This window comes from Psammomys obesus, unplaced genomic scaffold (assembly GCF_907164565.1).
Source record: "Psammomys obesus unplaced genomic scaffold, mPsaObe1.curated_primary_1811, whole genome shotgun sequence".
Classification (NCBI taxonomy): Eukaryota; Metazoa; Chordata; class Mammalia; order Rodentia; family Muridae; genus Psammomys; species Psammomys obesus.
The window spans coordinates 9,927,442-9,948,291 of NW_026589732.1; the positions used below are offsets into that span (position 1 = coordinate 9,927,442).

Genomic DNA, 20,850 nt, shown 5'->3' on the forward strand with positions numbered 1-20,850 from the left:
TAATTAAAGAGAATATTATGCTTATTTTAGTTTTCAAGAGGAAATGAGGCTGAAGCAAAATAGGTTAAAATGGCTTGTTAGGTTGATCTGTTTTTATCCCTTTAATTTTCTTTTACGTTAAAGTTAAAAACTGAACTTTTTTTTCTGAGGTCTGGGGATGCAGCACAGATGGTTGAGAGCATGTCTAGCATGCACAGGGCCTGAGTTTTGATCTCCATCACCACATGAATCAGGCGTGGGAGCAGGTACCTATAATCCTAACACTGGGAAGATAGTAGCAGAGGGTCAAAGGTGATTCTTCACTATGTAGTGAGTGCAGAGGCAGCCTGGGCCAACAGACCCTGTCTCAGAAAGGAAAACTTAAATTCTGCTGGCTAGTATGGCAAGTTTGTAGCCCCAGCACTCAGCCAGCTAGGTCAAAAGCAACCCTGGGCTTCACAGACAGACTCGCCCAGGGGCGCTCGCACGCAGGCATACACACAAACTTTTTTCTTCCCAGAATGGGAAATGAGGATATACTTATTGTTTTATTTCATTTGATCCTGATAGGGTTAGCACTGGCTTCATACCACAGTTATGATAGCTCATAAACTTTATTTTAAAGGTACAGTTTTAAAAAGAAGTTCAAGTTGATTTAGAATATAGCCACTGAAGTGAGACCATGTGGACTTAGAAAGACTTAAAGAAAGTAGGGAATTTTTTTTTTTTTTTTGGTCAAAGGTTTGGCGCTAAATATGAGTATCAGTGTGTGTGTGCGTGTGTTTGGTCAAGTGTTAAATAAGTGCTATACAAAGACCAGCTGAGTTTTTGGTTTTTCTTCTGCTGTTCTAGCTTTATAGGCTTCTGACTGTAGTGATATAAAAATGATTTTGATGGGTGTGAATGTTCAACTGTAACATCATATGAGACCAGAGGTACAGTGAAAACAGGCAGTTTGACATGGGGTTTGGTACCTTAATTCTTGTAGACAAGTCTGTGGGCATTTTCCTCATTCATGTTTAAGGGAGGGCCCAGCTCACTGGGTGCAGCGCTTCACTTGTGCTGGGTTGTGTAAGATACGGCAGCCAGTAAGTAGCTTTCCTCCATGGTCTCTGCTTCAGTTTATTCTTTTTTGTTTTGTTTTGTTTTTTTATTTTTCAAAACAAGGCTTCTCTGATAATAGTCTTTGCTGTCCTGGAACTTACTTTGTAGACCAGCTGTCCTCTCACTCACAGAGATCTGGCTGCCTCTGCCTCCCAAGGGCTGAGATTAAGGTGTGTTCCATGAACGCATGAACGCTCTCTGCTTCAATTCTTACCTTGAGTTCCTGCCCTGATTTCCCTCAGGGATGGAGTATGACTGGGAGTTGTAAGATGAATTAAACCCTTTTCTCCTCCAAGCTGGCTTTTGATCATAGTTTTTATCACAGCAGTAGAAAGCAAACTAGGACAGAGATAACTAGAAACTAAGTATCGACTTTTTTATTGTGCCCAGTGTCCAACACTCAAATTCATGGTTTCTCAGATACTGTATAATACCCAAGACCTAGGCCTGACATCCCAAGTGGTTTTTCCTACCTATTCCTATTCCATTGAATTTATTACCATAGTGCTATCAAATTCCTGAGCTTCGTGGATTAGAAGCAGCATGTGTGGACAAGCCTGTTCTGTAGGCAAGTTCTGCCTCCACCACATAGTAAAAAGAGGTAGAAGGGATGGAGTTTGGTGCTTCCTGCTTTAAGAGCATTGCCCACCTCTGCCCAAGGAGTTACCACAATGAATTGTGAATGTCTCTATCCTCCCTATTTTGTGAACTTCTTGGCAGCAGGAATCTTTTTTATTCACAGGAGTCAGTTGCAGCCATGTCATTTGTGATGCCTAATTTGTTTTTCACTCCTGCCATTGTGTTAATACTACTGATGTGGAATGACTAAAAGGCTTGGTAATTATTTTTATCTTTATCCTCTTATATGTGTCGTTCTTTGTTTCTTATGTTAGAACCATAAATAAAATACCAGCAGTGTACGCTTTCAAATTAAAATTAACTTATACCCATTTGAACACTTGGTGGCGCCAACAGTATTAAATGAAATGCACTGTTGTAGCGATGAACTAATCCAATAAGCCTAGTAAAGTAAAGCTTTCTTGTTTATTGTAATAATGATTTTTTTAAAGCAGTATCAGACTTACATAGCAGTTGTAAGTACAATACAAATAACACTTTTTTTTCTGGTACATTTGAGAATAAACTATAATTCAGGATCCTGAAGCCTCAAATAACTTAGTGGTTTTTGTTTGTTTGTTTGTTTGTTTGTTTGTTTGTTTTTTAATTAGAATATTCTCTATATCTGAAAATGAAAATCAAGAATTAATACACATTGCTCTAAATATCAATCTAAACAAGCATGGTGGGTACACACTTGTAATCTTCACATTTGGAAGGCCAGAGCAGGAGGATTAAAAAGTTCACAGCCTGCTAAAGAATGTAGGAAGAATAATTTAAGACAACAGTGAAAGTCTACATTCACATTTTTCTGGTTGTCCTAATAATAACATTAAATTGAAACGATTCAGTTTAAAGTCATATGCCATACTGATTTCCTGTTTCTTTAATTTCCTGTAGTCTGGGCTAGTATCCCAGTTTTCCCCCTACTTTCATGACTTAGATAATTTCAAAGATTACATCAGATGTTTTGTAAACTGTCTCTATGGGGTTTTTGTTGTTGTTGTTTGTTTGTTTGTTTGTTTGTTTCTCATGCTAGATTCAGACTAAATATCCTTAGCTGAAACAGTGATGCTATGCTTGCTCTTTCATTATCTCCCATAAAGTGCTACCTGATTGCCCTAAATGGCTTCTTGCATGACTTTTCCTGAGGAAGCATGAACAAATAGTATTCAGGTCAGATAGGGCACAGAAAACGAAGTCTAGCTTGGGGAAATGGTAAGTTTGTTAAGGATATTACAAGAGCATGAGTGGGAAGTTACAAGAGTGTGGATGTCTCGGAGTCAGCTGTGTCACTGAGAAGTTCAGCCCTGTGTGAGTGACCCTTAGGAAGCTGCGTACCCTACAGCTCCTGCAGCTTCTAGGGAGCATCTCCAGTCTTATCACCCAAGAAACGTTGACTGCCTTTCTAGCCTAGGGTTGAGGCCTTATGAATCTTGCAGCTTTGGGGAATTTCTTGAGACTTTTAGAGTTGATTTATTTCCTGAGTCCTATGCCCCCTTTTTCCCTCTGGTGTAAATGTCAGAGTTCAGAGGAAGGGAAAAGAACACTATTGATGTTGCTTCATTCACTCAATTCAGATCATACCTGCTTGCTTCAATTTTGTGACTTTGCGTTTTTTTCCTCTGTAAGAGAAGCATTTGTTTGCAAGTGATTTTGTAACTATTTAAATATTACATTTCTCTTCAAATTTATTGTTTAGATAAGAAACTCGTGGTTTTCTGCTTAATGAGTTTCAGGCCCTTTTATCATTTATTTTAATCTTCAGAATGCTCCATATTTGGCTGGTAGATAACTCTTCACAATAGCCTCTGTATCTTCTGGCTTGTCTCCATCTTTTTTCATTTTTAGCAAAATATAGATTCTCTCGATTCCATCTTGTGATTTTCCTGTCGCAGCCCTGGGATCAGCCATTTCTCTGAGCCATGGCCCTTGTAGAATCTAAGATCTGGGGAATAGGTAGTACGCCCATTGCTGTTTGGGTTTTGCTGTATGCAGACTCTCTCATTTAACAGGGGCACTACTGCATATGTCTCTATATATTTATTTCTATATGTTTCTGAAATCTGTGAATTCAAATCATTATCTCTAGCCTGATTAAGTTATAAGATCTAATTAGCCAACATTGGATTACTTATCAAGGGGCTCATTACTGGAGAAAACTCTTTATCCCTCTATTAGCAACCATTAACTGCCTGCAGCTCTTTCTTCATCTAGGGGTTGGAGTCTTGTGAGAGTCCCCCATCTGCTTTGTAATAGCAGCTGGTACTATCATTGTACAGGTCGTGTTTAGGTGATCATATTGTTACCATTTGCGGGTATACATTCTGTTATCTATAGAGGGCACTATCTCATAGTAGACATTCTGATCCTTTCACTCTTCTAGTCTTTCTGTCTTCTCTTCTGTGTGTTTATTGAGTCTTAGCTATAGGGATTGTATTGTACATATAGCAACCAGAAATAGGTACCCCATGATCAACTGTTCTCTGTATTTTGACCAATTGTGGCTTTCTATGGTAGTTTCCATCTGATGCAAAAAAAAGCTTCTTTGATGAGGGGTGAGAGCTTGTACCTGTGGGTACAAGGATAAACACGAGTATTTAAAATTCACTTAGGAATTATACTGGTTTGGGAAAGGTTCTCCTCTAGGATCCATGACCTTTCCAGCCACTGGACAGGCTTACAAAACCAGGCATGAATTACCTTCCATTGAGCAAGCCTTAAGTCCAGTTAGACAGATGTTGGTTACTCCCAAGATATAATTGCCACTATTAAATCCTTGGTGATACCTTGCCATGCTGGTAATTGTCCTGGTTTTTGTAAGCTTTATAGTTAAGACTATTAATTGCTTTTCTCCCTTAACAGTTTGCATAGCACTTTCAGATACTATGAGAGATAGCCCTCAGCAATAATGCTTCCAGGTCATTTATAGCTTGATTCCTCCAAGTCCTGTGTCTGAAGTGTGTAATGTCTTCAGCAATAGAGTCTTACCTTCATGTTCTGGAAAGCAACCGAAGACAATAACTTATATTGTTTGGGGAGTTTCTTGAACTCCTCTGGTCAACAGCTCGAAGGGAAGTTTTCCATAAGGCAAGTGTTTTTTAACAGAGAAGTGCAGAGGAATTTAAATCCAGCAACATGGAAAGTCTGGCTGGAATGTACACCTGCATCTGCCTTGCAAGTGTTGGGATTAAAGGCATGTGCCACCACTGCCAGGTTGAGAAGTTGCATTTCATTGCTAAAATAGTACATGGAAAAAGAGGCTAGTGATGAGGCCAGACCAGTAGTCAGGGACCCGTGTCCTGGGTCTGCTAGGCCAAGTAGTTTATATTTTGCTCCATAGTGAACTATCACTGAAGCATTCAGGCTTCAGTTTTCTTCAGTTTCAGAATAAAATTTAGGAAATCAGAAAAACAAGATGGCTAAGTAAAAGATGACAGTAGTACAAATCCTTACACTTTACAAAAGGGTTTCATTCAGATACATAGAGTAGCTCTGTAAAGCATAGTTACTGTCCTTAAATTATAACTGATGACATTAGCTCCAGTGAAACCTGTTTCCAGTGAAACCATTATTTCATTTACCGATGTGGTGATGCTGTTCTAGACATGGTGTATTAATAAAATAAATGTCCTCTCCTCCCAGAGCTTACGCTCTTTGTGAGATGATCTGCCTGTCTAAAAGGAGATGGACCTAGAGTCAAAAACAGATGATGTGATTCAAAATGTGTCTTTCTCAGCCGGGCGCGGTGGCATACACCTGTAATCCCAGCACTCAGGAAAATAGAGGCAGGTGGATCTCTGTGAAAAGGCCAGCTTGGTCTACAACCAAGTGTACACAGGGAAACCCTGTCTTGAAAAACAAAAAACCAAAACAGCAACAAAAAAGTGTCTTACTCTGCTTGATTACTCAGTCTCTAAAGACAAGTAAATGACTGTACAACAAAAACATCATTTAATCTATTTTGCTTAAATAATGCTTCTGGCTCTATCACTTGTTCTTCTTTTCTCCCAGCTGCCCAGCCTAGTAAATTTTGTTGTGCAGAGGAAACTGGTAACAGTTAAATTCGCATCATTGGGGAATCCTAGTTTTTTGTATTCTTTCCTTTTTAATTGGCTTCTTCCAGAATCTAATTATTGTAATGTGTGACTAAGAAGTAACTATCAACTCTGATTGTTGATAGCTTGTGGGGTGTGTGCCTGTGTGCCCGTGTGTTTGTGGGCGCAGTTGCATGCTTGTGTCTGTGAGGCCAGAGGTTGGCTCTGGGTGTCTTCCTCCGGTACATAATTGAGTGCATCCACTCCCAGGTCTTGTGTACTCCTGCCGAAAACACCCGTCTTCCATTTTCATGTCCTCTCATGTGTTGTAAGCCACAGAACGCAGTTATGCTTCCTATGTGCACATGGCTGTGGGCACCCAGCAGAACATGGGCAAGCCTGCAGCCACACTCCTCCACCTTGTTTGCTGAGAACCTGGAGTTGGTGGGGGCTGGCTGGCCGGGGAGTTCCAGGGCTCTGGCGGCTCCACCCCACCCCACAGCACAGGTGATGCAGACGCATACCAACCCTCCCAGCTTCTGCATGGGTGCTGAATCCAAACTAGGCCTTCAGGCTCACATAGCAAAAACTTTACACTGGGCCACCCCAAGCTCCCTAAATTTGGATCTTTTTATAACAGAAAAAAGATACGGTATTAATTTCCAAGTTTAATTCAGATATCATAGGAATGTTTCTAGCAGTTTAGGGATTTGTTACAATAGATAATTGTTTCTTAAACTTGCAGCAGTACCTTGATGATAACACTGTGGATGCTATGGCCTTTCGGAAGAGGGCAAAGGAATTACTGCAACTAGCAGCCAAAACGTTAAAGGAATTGGGAGTGCCCTTCTGGTTGAGCAGTGGGACTTGTCTAGGTAAAAGTGCTTTACATTTATCTCTATCTCACCCTTTTGGCTTTAAGAGTGCATGAGGCATCAGTAATATGGGGCAGGTAATGCCAAAAGTACAGTGACATTAATGTACCAAGCAAAGATGTGTTGAATTTAAAGAAATTGATGAATACAGAATAAAATTTTTTAAAAGATTTACTTACTTATGTATTATATATATATAAGTGTTCCATCTGCATGTACACCTATCTGCCCAAACAGGGCACCAGCTCCCATTATAGGTGATTGTGAGCCACCATGCAGGACCTCTGGAAGAGCAGTCAGTACTCAGTCAGTACTGAGCCATCTCTCCAGCCCTATAAATAGAATCTTAAGGCTACTTGTATTTACTAAAAGTTATAATTATGTGTGCAAATTTACATCAGACCTGTATGTTACAGTTGGTTTCAGGTAATCCTTAAATTAGCAATTTGTTATTTCGATCTCAAAGATTATTATTGCTTTAAATTAAAATAACAACAAAAAAGTTAAAGTTACATTGCAGGAAACATTTCTAGGAAGAGGAGGACTGAAAGGCTCTAAGGACATCCATAAGGTTTTCCAGGTCATTAAGAGCATCACTGAATAGGCATCACTACTCACTTGAGATGGGGAAAGGTGCTTTTTGCCATCTGAAGCAGGCAGCTATTACAATCTGGAAAAGGTTTTCTGGATATATTGTTCATTACATCAGTTTCTTGGAATTTAGAATTATGTAGATCCTTAAGATTGTTGTTTTTATCTGTTCCTTCTCAATTATTGCTGTAGTTGATTATAACTGTATCTGTCTTTTGATTGTGATTGTATTTGTACAAAGTTAACTCCAGTTAATTCAGCTTTTAAAGAGTCGCCATAGAATTTATTGTCCAGTTCAGGACACTTTGAGACTGCAAGGAAGTGATGTAAATAATTGTGCAGGTGCAACAGGTTGTAGCCTGGGATTGTGGCTCTCCTTTACTGGACTACATGAAAGATTACATGCTTACCCTAAGTATTGCACACACCTGTAACCTAACATAGGAGGCAGGGGCAGGAGGCTCAGAAGTTCAAGGCCATAGCTGCTTAGCAAGGTCAGAGCCATCCTGGGATACACTACACCTTGTCTCAACCACCAAAATAATAAAAGTGTAAAAAAGTACATGGCGCTCTCTTGTGTATGCAATATTTGCTTCAATGTTTAACTTTTTATGGAAACAAGGTTGTTTATAGTTACTAACTAAAAATTCTTAGTCATTTGTCATGATTTGAGTTTTTAGCCTCATAGTTTATTTCATTTATAAAATAGGATAATTGTATTTGATGATACTGTATATCAAATGATATTTAAAGAGCCCTTCATTTTTAGTTTTTGGGGGTTTTTAACTTTTGTTTTTTAAGTAGGGTCTTACTATGTAACCCTTGGCTAGCCTGGCACTCTCTATTTAGATCAGGTTGACCCTGAGCTTAGAGAGACCCTCCTGTCTCTGCCTCCTAAGTATTGAGATTAAAGATGAGTACCACAATATCCAGCAAATTCTTCATTTTAAATAATTTATTAGAATTCTTTTAGAATTCAAATAATATTATCCAATAGCAATGCCTATTGGGATGACTATAGAGATTTACATACTTTAAAGCCTATTTGAATAGAAAGATTTGGAGCTAGTCAGGAAGACCAAGGCATTAGTAGTGTTAGGGAGTAAGCTTTTCTAGAACAGTGCTGAGGTACCTGTGTATCTACCTAAGGGAGTAGATACACAGGAAACACCAAGAAATAGTGTTAGGTATACACCAAATGTCACACCTTAATCAGATCTTTTAAAAGTGACCCTCAGGTATGAGCTATTTGGAGCTGGTAAGTGCTATAAATTATGGACTCAGGAAAGTATATTAGGAGAAATAAATATTTTTGGCACATATTAAGGCAGTCTCAATCATTAAATGTTAATGACTAAACACTCTGAACAGCAATTGTTTAAATGGATCATCCATTTAATGTTACTAAAGCTGATGGTCTATTCAGAAATTATGTACTGTGAAAACTTTTTTTTTTTTTTAACATAGGATCTCACTGTATTGCTCTGACTATTCTGAAACTCACTGTATAGAACATAGCAGCTAGCCTAAAGGTGTCAGCCACCATGCCTGGCTTCATTAAAGCTTTTGAGGAAACTGAGCACCGAGACCAGAGAAAGAAAGAAAAAGGAGAGGGAAAAGAAAAAGAAGGGAAGAAAAAAAGGGAGATTGATTCTTTAAGAAAACTACTATAACCAAGTGTTTTTAAAGATTTATTTATTATGTATACACAAAATCTCATTATGCACCAGGTCTCCTTATAGGTGGCTATGAGCTACTATGCGGTTGCTGGGAATCAAACTCAGGACCTTTGGAAGAACAGCCAGTGCTCTTAACCTGGGATTTAACTTTTAAAAAATAATTTTGCTAAAGCACTACAACTTTAACCCTATGAAATTATAGCCATTGCTATAAAGTTTTTTCATTATAATAACTAATTTTCCAGGTATAATCTAAAAATTGTTTTTTTTTTTTCCTCCCTCCATTTTAGGATGGTATCGGCAGTGCAGTATTATTCCTTATAGTAAAGATGTCGACCTAGGAATTTTTATACAAGATTACAAACCTGATATTATTTTGGCATTTCAGGATGCAGGACTTCCACTCAAACATAAGTTCGGGAAGGTTGGTAGCAATCAACTTTTTTCATAAATAACGAGTCTCAACTGTAAGGTTTACGTTAACTAATGTGTACATAGTTAGATTAGTGGCAAACATTCTTTTATCACCCAGCACTCATCAGGATCCTACTATCCCTTAAGTTTTCTGTTCTGCTTAAGGAGAAGCTAGAAAATCTGGCCTTTTATTAATAATGAAGAAAGAAGAGTCCTGGGTTCTTGTAAGTGACTGTATTGTCATTCTGTTCAGCAATAGGCTGTTATAAAATTAACAATAAAGCTAGTATTCCACCTACTGTATTTGAAGTTACTTTTTTTCTGAGTCATCTAATTCTACGCTCACTTAGATGTCATAATAATTATAGCACAGATTTCCATTGCTTGCTAAGGCATAGAGAGATGGAGCCATGTTAAACAGGTGCTTGAACTTCTTGTTTGGCTCACATGTCCTAAGGTGAGCAGAGGCTAATGAGGGCTAGGGGACTAGCCCTAGAACGGTGGCCTAGATGATCTTTTACTCTGGACAGAAGCCCATGATCCTTTGTGATAATCCTGCTCTTAATTAGTCTCCAGGGAAGTATTATCCTGCAAAGCAAGTTAAAAAAAAAGAAAGATATCCCCCATTAGAGATCATCATTCTAATTCATCCTCCACCCCCCAAAAAATAGTTGAATGTTTTCTGTGGCCAACCAAAGCAATAGCGTTAGTCAGTCGCTGGGGCTTGCCAAACTCTGGTGTCTGGCTCTGTGCTTTGCAGTGGAACATAGAGATGAATACATGAGAGTTCGTCCCCTTGAGGATCACATACACTATTGTGTGATGCTGTTGAAGACACATGCACCAAGTTCGATGTGACCGTTACTTACGGGATAGCTTTCCTTTCCTCCTTTAGTTAGAAAGGGCTCTGGAATGTAGTGTTCAGTTTTCCCTGCAGAGAGACAGTTTTAACTACCATGAGACATTTACTCATGAATTTTCATCAGTTTAAGAAACATTGTTTTATATGCATTTAAGAGAAGCTAGTTAAAAAAAAAAAAAAAAAAAAGGAAGGAAGAAACAAAGAAAGAAGAGTTAGTATAATGTCCCACTTCTGAAGCCTCTGCTTCCATGGGGACTTAAGTTTAAAAAGCATGAACCTTAGAATTAATGCTTACTATATAAAACATTAAACCATTTTTATTTATTTAAAAAGTGAAAATGTGGGGCTGGAGAGATGGCTCAGTGGCTAACAGCACTGATTGTTTTTCAAGAGGACCCAGCACCCACATGACACCTAAACAACCTCCTGGAACTCCAGTTCTAGGCGATCTGGACTCTGTAGACACTGTATGCACATACTACACAGATATACATGCAGACAAAACACCATTTGATAAATTTTAAATAAACAAATGGATGAATGAATGAAATGAAAATGTGTTTCTGTTGTTTCAGTCTAAAGGTTTTCATTTTCTTTTTAGGTGGAAGACAGCTTGGAATTATCCTTCCAGGGAAAAGATGATGTAAAACTTGATATTTTTTTCTTCTATGAAGAGACTGACCATATGTGGAATGGAGGCACTCAGGCCAGAACAGGAAAGAAGTTTAAGTATGGATCAGATAAGTACTTATTAAATAAAAGGGCTATAGTCATCACTTCTGAAAACAGAAAGTCTGCCAAGGCTTCATCATCAGCTAGTGTGCTGACATCTTACTCAGAGTTCAGCTCTCCTGTGATGTTCTTACAACAGCTCGCTGTGAGGAAGCTGTGAGGACCAACTATTGGAAAGACTAGTCAGCCAAAGGAGTTATGATCAGAGTTACCATAGAACAAGTAGCATAAAACTCAAGCCCACCACCTAAGGCAGAAGTATGTCTGTCAGAGGCATGGAGCTTGATAATCTATGGGAGTGGAAACACAACTCTGACACACAGCACACTATAGATTTCATATTTTTAGCCACTATTCCACATGGCCTCCATGATATACTTCATAGTATAAAGCGTTTAGCATAGTGTTTAGCACTTAGCAAGCCAACAGCATGTAGGCTATCACTCATATTGTTATCTAATACTGTGATTATTAATACAGTTTCTATCATTGCTAGTCATGTTACCATTGGGATAAGCTTGAGCCATTAAGCAGAAAGGAGACTATTCTGTATGCATAAACAGAAATTCTAGACTTAAAATATTTTTTTCCTTAGGTTCATCACCTCCTACTAGGGTCCCTGAGTCTTCATCTGAAGACTGTAAAGTTGTTCTGGAGGTTTGAGAGTAATTCAAACATTTTTGTAAGGTTGAAAATTATCCCCAAATTGACTCTGATCCTAGAGTGTACTCTTTAAACTTTTTAATTATAAAAACTACTTTGCTTTATGGTAATAAACTCTGCTGACTAAAAACTGATTATAACATACATAGGAATAAAAATTCAAAAAAGGAGAAATGGGCCAATGAGGTGGCTTAGCAGGTAAAGCACTTGTTGCCAAGCTTAACAACCTGAGTTGTATTGGGGACGAACATGGTGGGAGGAGAGACCAGCTTTCACAAGGTGTCTTCTGATAGTCACTCATGCAACACGCTGTGCCCACCTACACATGTACATACACACACAAATAAAAAAATTCATTAAAACTTCCAAATATCCTTAGAAATTAGTACATTAATGACTATTTTAGTTTGCGTTACTCTTGCTGTGATGAAACACCATGACTAAAAAGCAGGTTAGGGAGGAAAGGGTTTATTTGGATTATACTTCCACATTGTAGTCCATCACTGAAGGAAGCCAGGACGGGAATTCAAACAGAGCAGGAACCTAGAGGCAGGAGCTAATGCAGAGGCCATGGGGGGATACTGTTTACTGGCTTGCTGGTAGTAGCTTTCTTTTTGTTTTGTTTTGTTTTTCTTTTTAATTTTTTTATTTATTATAATTTATTCACTTTGTATCCCAGCTGTAGTCCCCCTTCCCAATCCCCCCTCCCTCCCTCTTCTCCTTCCATGCCCCTTCCCCAGTCTACTGATAGGAGAGATCCTCCTCCTCTTCTATCTGACCCTAGCCTATCAGGTCTCATCAAGACTGTCTGCATTGTCTTCATCTGTGGCCTGGTAAGGCTGCCCACACTCCTCAGTGGGAGGTGATCAAAGAGCCAGCCCCTAAGTTCATGTCAGAGTCAGTCCCTGTTCCCATTACTAGGGTACCCACTTGGACAATGAGCTACATCTATGCAGGGTTTCTAGGTTATCTCCATGCATTGTCCTTGGTTGGAGTATCAGTCTCAGAAAAAGACTCCTGTGCCCAGATTTTTTGGTTCTGTTGTTCTCCTTGTGGCGCTCCTTCCCCCTCCAGGTCTTTCTATCTCCCCCTTCTTTCATAAGATTCCCTGCACTCTTCCCAAAGTTGGGCTATGGGTATCAGCATCTGCTTTAATACTCTGCTGGGTAGAGTCTTTCAGAGGGCCTCTGTGGGTGGGCTCCTGTCTTGTTCCTTGTTTGTACCTTTTTATATCTATCCCATTTGCCTTTCAAAATGAGGATTGAGCATCTTACCCAGGGTCCTCCTCCTTGCTTAGCTTCCTTAAGTGTACAAATTTTAGTATGATTATCCTATATTATACGTCTAATATCCACTTATAAGTGAGTATATACCATGTGTGTCTTTCTGCTTCTGCGATACCTCACTCAGGATGATCTTTTCTAGTTCCCACCATTTGCCTACAAATTTCATAATTTCCTTGTTTTTAATTGCTGAGTAGTATTTCATTGTGTAAATGTACCACAATTTTTGTATCCATTTCTCAATTGAGGGACATATGGGCTGTTTCCAGATTCTGACTGTTATGAATAAGCTGCTATGAACATGGCTGAGCAAATGTCCTTGTTGTGTACTTGAGAATCTTTTGTATATATGCCTAGGAGTGGTATAGCTGGATCTTGAGGAAGCGCTATTCCTAATTTTCTGAGAAAGTGCCAGATTGATTTCCAAAGTGGTTGTTCAAGTATGATAGTAGCTTTCTTATAGAACCGAGGATCGCCAGCCCAGGACCACCACAATGGGCTGGGCCCTCCCCCATGAATCACTAATTTCAGAAAATGCCTTACAGGCTTGCCTAAACCTGATCTTGTGGACAATTTTTTCTTTTCTTCTTTTCTCTTTCTTTCTTTCTTTCTTTCTTTCTTTCTTTCTTTCTTTCTTTCTTTTCTTTTCTTTTCTTTTCTTTTCTTTTCTTTTCTTTTTTTGAAGGAGTTACACTAGTCCAAGACCCCAAATGGTTACATTATACAAGTTGTGAGGTTTTTAAACTTGTGACAAGGGACAGAAGGGAAATTCTACCCATTGCAAGGAAATCCTCACTTAAGCTTCAGAGTAATGAGCACTTAAAACCCATGAACCTTCAACGAATTGTCCTTTAGCCTGTCCAGTCTATCAGGAACTGTCATATGTTTCTGCTCTGGTCACCCTATAGCTGAATTACTTCTCCATATTCTGGTTGCTCAATTACAGTACCATTGCAGGCAAATTTCTTCTTAAACGCCTGCACTAGTTTCTTTTTATCATAATCATCAGCGATCCCTGGGACAGTAGTAAGGATATTCCTACCGTTTCTCTGTTGAATTCTTATAAGGATAGAATCCTCAGTGCCAGCAGGAAGCAGGTCATTACCCTTGCTTGCACCAGCAAAAGAGGGGGAGGCAACTGAGTCCTCACCTGCAGCTTAGTGACTAGGGCTGAGGAATTTTTTTTAACTGGGATTCCTCCTTCTCAAATGATTCTAGCTTGTGCCAAATTGGCATAAAGCTATGTAGACACTACATAACACTTAGGTGAATAGGGCTGTTTTGGAAATTTTATGAGTTTCATATTAAAATATGATAGAAATGCCAAAATTAGTGTATAATGTGTTTTATCCGTTTAGGATATCATACCAAAGAAACTAAAATCCCAGAGCCAGCTTTTAAATCCCAGCTGTACATGTTACAGTTTTGTTGCCCTCGACATTTTTTTAACCTCTCTATATAAAGTTTTCCCACTTTAAAGTAATAATATTACTTTAAAAATAATATTAGGCATTGCCATGCAGCCTTGTTTTAAGGATTAAAAGTGTTAATGTAGAAAAAGGGATTTTAAGAGTGTCAAGATGTGCTGAATGCTACTAACTGGTACTGATACCACTGCAGTCACAGTGAAAAGATGATCCCTTCCTTATGAGAAATGTACAGCTTAGATGCCATCTAATTAGCTCATGAAGTGGCTGCATGTGGTTTTTTCAAAAGTCGTGCAAAACTATCACTCTTTTGTCTTAAACTTGCTGTTAAGGATGACTTTTTCTTCTCAGTGGTATGATCGGGAAGCAGTCATTTCAGCTACCACACTTTTGGAACTTTGGTTCACTCCACTGCTCAGTATCGTAGCAGTGCTTGGCAAGTGTGAAGTGCTCCAACTAACAGGAGAAATGAGCAGTGCGGGAAGTGTCTGGACAGATGGTGTGCGTCCCAGATTTTCTGTCATGTAACTGTGACCCTAAAAGGCAGAGAAAAGAACGGGGAAAGGCTGTGTGGAGCAGTTTCTTTGGAAGACTCCCCAGCCATATGCGATTGTCAGCACTATTTACTTTAAGGAAATACAGGATTTATCACATGGCCATTTCTAAGGGGGAGAACCCAAAATTAGTGTAAGGGTTTTGTTTTTTTGTTTTGTTTTTGTTTTTTTAGTTTTATAATACTGTTTAAAACAAAACAGAAGAAATCGTGTTTATGGTATAGTTACTATATGTATCAAACATGCTACATTTTTTATGTGTACCTTCTTTAGCCGTCTCAGAAACTTTGTAGTGGCAGTTTGAATACTGCTGCCTTTATTTAATGGAGAGATTAGAACAGAGCTGAGAGCTAAATCTAGCCTGTGTCATTTCAGAGCCCATCATTGTATTTAAGACTCACATTTGCTGCGCATTCTTGGCATTACATGATATTCTCTTCAATTTTTAAGCATTTTGGTTAGGAATGTATTGTTACCATACTGTAGCTTTAATTTCCACTTTTTTATATTTATTGACAGATTCTCTATTTTATGAAGAACTACTAAATACCTTACTGGTTTTTCTCTGTTTGAGATGTCAGTCCTTTTCTCATTAACTGTATCTTTATGTGTTGAAACTATCTTCTTCTAATTTGTCCTTTGTTGTTCTCTCCTAATGATAGCTTCCTCACTGTAAGTTCTTAGTTTTAATGCAGTTTTGAGTATCAGTCCTATGTTCAATATCTTTGCTGCCCGTTTTACAAAATATTTTCCTATTTTGAGGTAATGAAGTTATTTTCTAGATTGTCTTTGAGATACTTTGTTTCATATGTAACAGAAAGGAAAGATCAAGTTTAAACTCAAATGTCATTTGTATGTACTAGTTTTTTGTTAGTGTTCTCTTTCTGTTCCAAGAGCCAGTCCAGTGTACCACATTTAGACTCCCTGACTTTTGACCCTTGATTTTAGTCCAAGAGTTTAAGAATGTCACCATCATTGCGTCTCCCAGCTCTGCCCAGGCAATGGCATTGAGTTGCTTACTCTGTAAAGCTTATTACCTCTTTAGAAATGATCTCACCTCCCTCCAAGTTTCTGTAAATCCCCCCAGTTCTTTCTTTCATATACTTTAGAGTACTTTTGCTAATTTACCTTCCCTAAGTGACAGATAAAGTCAGTCTTGATAACTGTCCAACTGAGGGAGACCAGAATGCTGCTTGACTCTAAATTGTCACTCCTACCATTTAGTAAGCAAGACAGGTGACATTCAGATGAGTTGATCCAACGTAGGAGCTTTCGAAAATTAAGAAAACAAAGCTAAGTCATGCTGCTTCCCACAAAGTTCTAGTTAGGTAGTTGCTCATGGACTCACAGCTTCAGGGCTGATGCTGTGCTCCTGTACTTACAGCTCTCAAGCAACACACTTTTCTCTGCAGTACTTACAGCTGCAAAGCTGAAAGGCAGATTTGACTAATTTTTTTAAATGGGTATATTTAAAGCACTGACTTTTCTAAAGTGATCTCATTTCCTGCTCTATTTCTATCTTCATATTTTGCAACATACCGATTATAGCATAGGTCTTCTTAATTGAATCTCCAGACAACAAATGAAGAGCAGATGTAAGATGAGGAACTGAGGGAAAAACCTGAAAAGGCAGTTTTCTTCTAAAGTGAGCTTTGTTTTGTTTTGTTTTTTAAAGATTTTTTTAAATTATGTCTACAGTTTTCTGTCTGCATTTATACCTGCAACTCAGAAGAGGGCACCAGATTTCACTATAGATGGTTATGAGCCACCATATGGTTGCTGGGAATTGAACTCAGGACCTTTGGAAGAGCAGCCAGTGTTCTTAACCTCAGAGCCATCTCTCCAGCCCTTGAGCTTTGTTTTTGAAAGAAAAGATTGTACCACAAAACTTTTATTCATGAGAAATAAAAATTGTGATTTTTCAAACATGTTTTGTTAAACATAATTCTGTAGAATGCTAATTTGGTAGTATCTGAAGAGAATAGAGACATTTCCACTACAGGATTTATGCACAGGTGTTAACAGTCTTATTCAGATAAACTAAATGGTTTGGTTTTACCCATGCTACCCAGATGTCCCAAGTGTTCATTTTCTGGTGACCTGATGCTTTCATTATATATTCACGCAATGAAATACTACTGAGTGCTAAAGAGGAGTGAGTTACCAGATAACTAAGGTGGGTGAATCTTCAAAACATGCAAAGTGAAAGAGGTCAGATAGGGAAGGACTTACTATGTTTTTTCATTTATCTGAGTGGTCTGCTGAGCCCAGTGGTATGCTTGTGTAATCCCAGCCCCCAGGAGGCTCAGTTAGAGGGATAGCAACAAGCTACCCAGGCTACATCCAAAACCAAAACCCTTCCTGGTTGAATTTGTATTATGGGCAGCATCAGGTAGATTAGGGTAGAGCGGGTTACTGCATGACTAGCAAGGGACACAGGAAGGTCTTTAATGTGGTGACTATACATATTTACACTTGTTTTTGTGTGTGCGTGCATGTGTACACGTGTACCACAGCACGCAGATGGAAGTCAGAGACCCTCTTGACAAGTAGGTTCTGGGACTGAATTCAGGTTGCCAGGCTTGGTAGCAAGTGATTTACCACCAGCCAACACATACATTATTATTTGTTTTTTGAAGCATCACTTAAAATAAATGCATTTCCTTCTTTAAGATTATTTCCTAAAATATGGAGTTAGGTTAAAAAATACAAAAATATGATTTTGAAAACTGATACTAAGACAAAATAGTCCAAGATTACACATTGAGAAACAGTACTGTGTGGGACCAGCGGCAGTGAAGTTGACCAAGGAAGACTTAATTGCATGGAGACTTTTGCATCTGACTAGACAAATTAGGTAATATGTTATGAATTTTAAAAATTCTTTTGTATATGGCATGAAATTTGAGCTCATAACCTTCCTATCCAATTATTACATCTAAAGAGAAATTCTTTAAAAATTATCTGACAGAAAATAACTATAGCTTGGGGGCTGGCGAGATGGCTCAGAGATTAAGAGCACTCACTGCTCTTCCGAAGGTCCTGAGTTCAATTCCCAGCAACCACATGGTGGCTCACAGCCATCTATAATGAGTTCTGGTGTATAATGAGATTTGGTGTATACATAATAAATTTTTAAAAATCTAAAAAAAAAAAAAAAATAACTATAGCTAGAATCTTCATTTTTGTTGATAAGGTGCAGATCTAGTTATTGTAAGTCATGTAGTGAAAAGAGAAGTACTTCAAAAATTTATCCTTTGGCACTGAAGATTTGTGCATGTGTTTTAAGTTATTAGTTATTAGTTTTTTGTATAATCATAAAGTATGCTCATTCACCTATTAAATGATAGCTATCCTTACAGGCTTTAATTTGTCTACTCATTGATAATATAAATTTCTTGCTCCTCTGCTGACGTCTCTTTTTCATATGTGTGTGTATATATGTGTACATGTTCATTTAGGAATGGAGAATGAGACCATAAAATCTCAGACCCTGTTTCAACCTATGTCCTGGAAAGTATATTAATTCCTCTGTAACTCCTGCTGTATAGTCTCATCTGTGATGGGATTATGAAATGTTTAGTGGAAGAGACTAGTTGCTGTTGTTTGAAATAGGTCTTACCATGTAACACTGGCTGTCCTGGAACTCATTCTGTAGACCAGGCCGGCTTCAAACTCAGACCCACCTGCCTCTGACTTTCAGTGCTGAATTAAAGGAGTGCACCATCACCAAGCAGCTCATCATCATACTATAACTTCGGTCTTTCAGGAGTTGAGTCTAATTCTTAGATGACTGTGTAAGTGGGATTGTTAAATATATACAAATTTGACAGTGAAAAGTATAAAAATGTTATATAATGGGGCCTATTATATATAGTTAATACATATATAATAATATGAAAGTGAAATATGAAACAAACAAAGGATTAGTAACTAATTGTGGTAGATCCTGTCTATGATCCCAACACTTAGAAGGCTAAGGAGGGAGGATTGAAAGTTTGAGGCACAATGAAAGAGCACCAGGCATGCCTTATCAATAACACAGGGCAGAAGATGATGCACCAGAATCTTCCAAAAGCCAGAGTAATAATGATCATCTTTTAATGTTATTTATATACAATTAAAAGTCATATTCAGGAGTGAGACAAAAATAATGACATTTACAAATACAGAAAGAATAAGAAAGTTTAGGCCTCAGATTAACAAAGCCAAAAGGGGTACTGATGAGGTGATATAGTGGTTAAGGCATTTACCACACAAGCCAAAAGATAAGAATTCAAATCCCCAGAACCCATATAAATGTCCCGTGGGGTGTGTTAGTTCACCTATAATTCCAGCCTTAGAAAGAACAACAGAATAGGAAAGACTCCCAGAACAAGATAGCTAGAAAAAACTAGCTTTATTACAAGCTCTGGGTTTCCTTAAGAAGCCTGCCTCAAAAGAATACAAAAGGAGAGACATGGAGGAAGATTCCCGATAACAACCACAGCAAGCACATTTGACACACACACAGGAAAAAAAGAAAAATGAGAATCCAGAGGGAAGCTAATCATGAAGTATAAATGTTACAAATATTCATAAAAATCTTTATCAGTGTGAGTATAATTTTCCACATGAATGAATTACAGAGGAACAGTATGGTCATAAACATTTCATTTATTTATGACTGTAATGAAATTGATTAGAAATTAGTAAATAAATATTTTTTAAATCTGTGGAAAGTTTTAATATTCTCTGTTAAAATGAGTGAAAATGGAAATTATAGTAGGAAATACAAGATATTTTGCACTAAGATAATGAATGCACAACATACTGAAACTTACAGGATATAAAAGAATAAATATAAATTGATAGCCCTTGAAAAAATACTTGTAAAACTTGGGTCTGGAGAGATGCCTAGTATTAAGAATACTTGCTGCTCTCCCAGAGGAAGGCATGAATTCAGTTCCCAGCCACCTACAGTTTCAACGTCAGGGGACCTGACTCCTAGATTCTGCGGGCAAGCGCGTACATGCAGCCATGCAGACAGATACATAAATACTTGTTAAGTACTCATTCAACTTAAGGATTCATATGAACATGAGTATAGATACCCAATTAAGTGTGCCTGAGTAAAATGAAGGAAGCAAGCCAGAAGAAATTAAGAAAACAATAGACAGTGTAAAAGATCGGTTTCACACAGTGGTTTGTTTAAAAATTAATTTTAAAATTTGTATAACAAACAGACATTTATCATGATGGGGGTGAGACAAAGATAACATGTGCTCCCCACACACAAGCTATCTGGCCTTTTATCCTTCCCCTTCTGTTGTACCGAGTTTGAAGAAAATACTGTGGGTGGCCTTAGATCAACCAGTAGAGCAAAAGAGTAAGATGTGAAAATGGTTTTTAAAAAAACAAACAGAATTAATAACAGAAAGCCTTTTTCTTTTTCCTTCCAAAGGTTACCAAGACCTACATGGTTTACGAGTTAACTGCCCATCGTGCCTTCACACAGAAAGTTAGCTTAGGGGAGAGCAGCTGACTCTCACTACCTGGGCCTCAGCAAGCCTGGACGTGGACTGATCCAGAATATCTTTAAACAGGGAAGTGGCCCAGTGAACACAGGGGAGAGCATGCTAAAAGAATCGTTCTGTGGTGCATATGCATCAGCATGATTCTTTACCTTGAAGGACTGAAGAAAACACTTCCCTCTGTGCAAGGCCTCACAGTCCAGCCTAAGCCCCAACACAAGGGGGTGGGGGTAGGGGTTCTGGTGTTTGTATTAATGACATAAAAAAAAATATTAACTCCATAATTAAGCAAAAATCTTTTAAGAGACTTCGAATTAAAGGGCATTTCTTTGACTAGAAGGGAAGACAAGGAAAATCTAGAGTATGCATCTTTTCCATTACATTCAGAAGAAGCAGTGTGTGTTGGTGCCTCTTAAACAGTACGTTAGTGTTTAGGCACTGGAATAACACATGTATTGGGAGGTAAAGATACGCTATACTAGTGGGAATGAACCATTTGTGTTGTTTTGACGGAAATTC

The 20,850-nt window shown here is 38.3% G+C and overlaps 1 protein-coding gene across 1 annotated transcript in view; it reads left to right on the forward strand.

Annotated features, from left to right (window-relative positions):
• The window catches only part of Fktn (fukutin), a 51,276-nt gene that overhangs the window by 23,086 nt on the left and 7,340 nt on the right, over nt 1–20,850 (forward strand). The window contains exons 7-9 of the mRNA XM_055605360.1: nt 6,484–6,613; nt 9,174–9,307; nt 10,761–10,888. Of these exons, the coding sequence (XP_055461335.1) occupies nt 6,484–6,613; nt 9,174–9,307; nt 10,761–10,888 (392 nt within the window). The remainder of the gene's footprint in view (nt 1–6,483; nt 6,614–9,173; nt 9,308–10,760; nt 10,889–20,850) is intronic.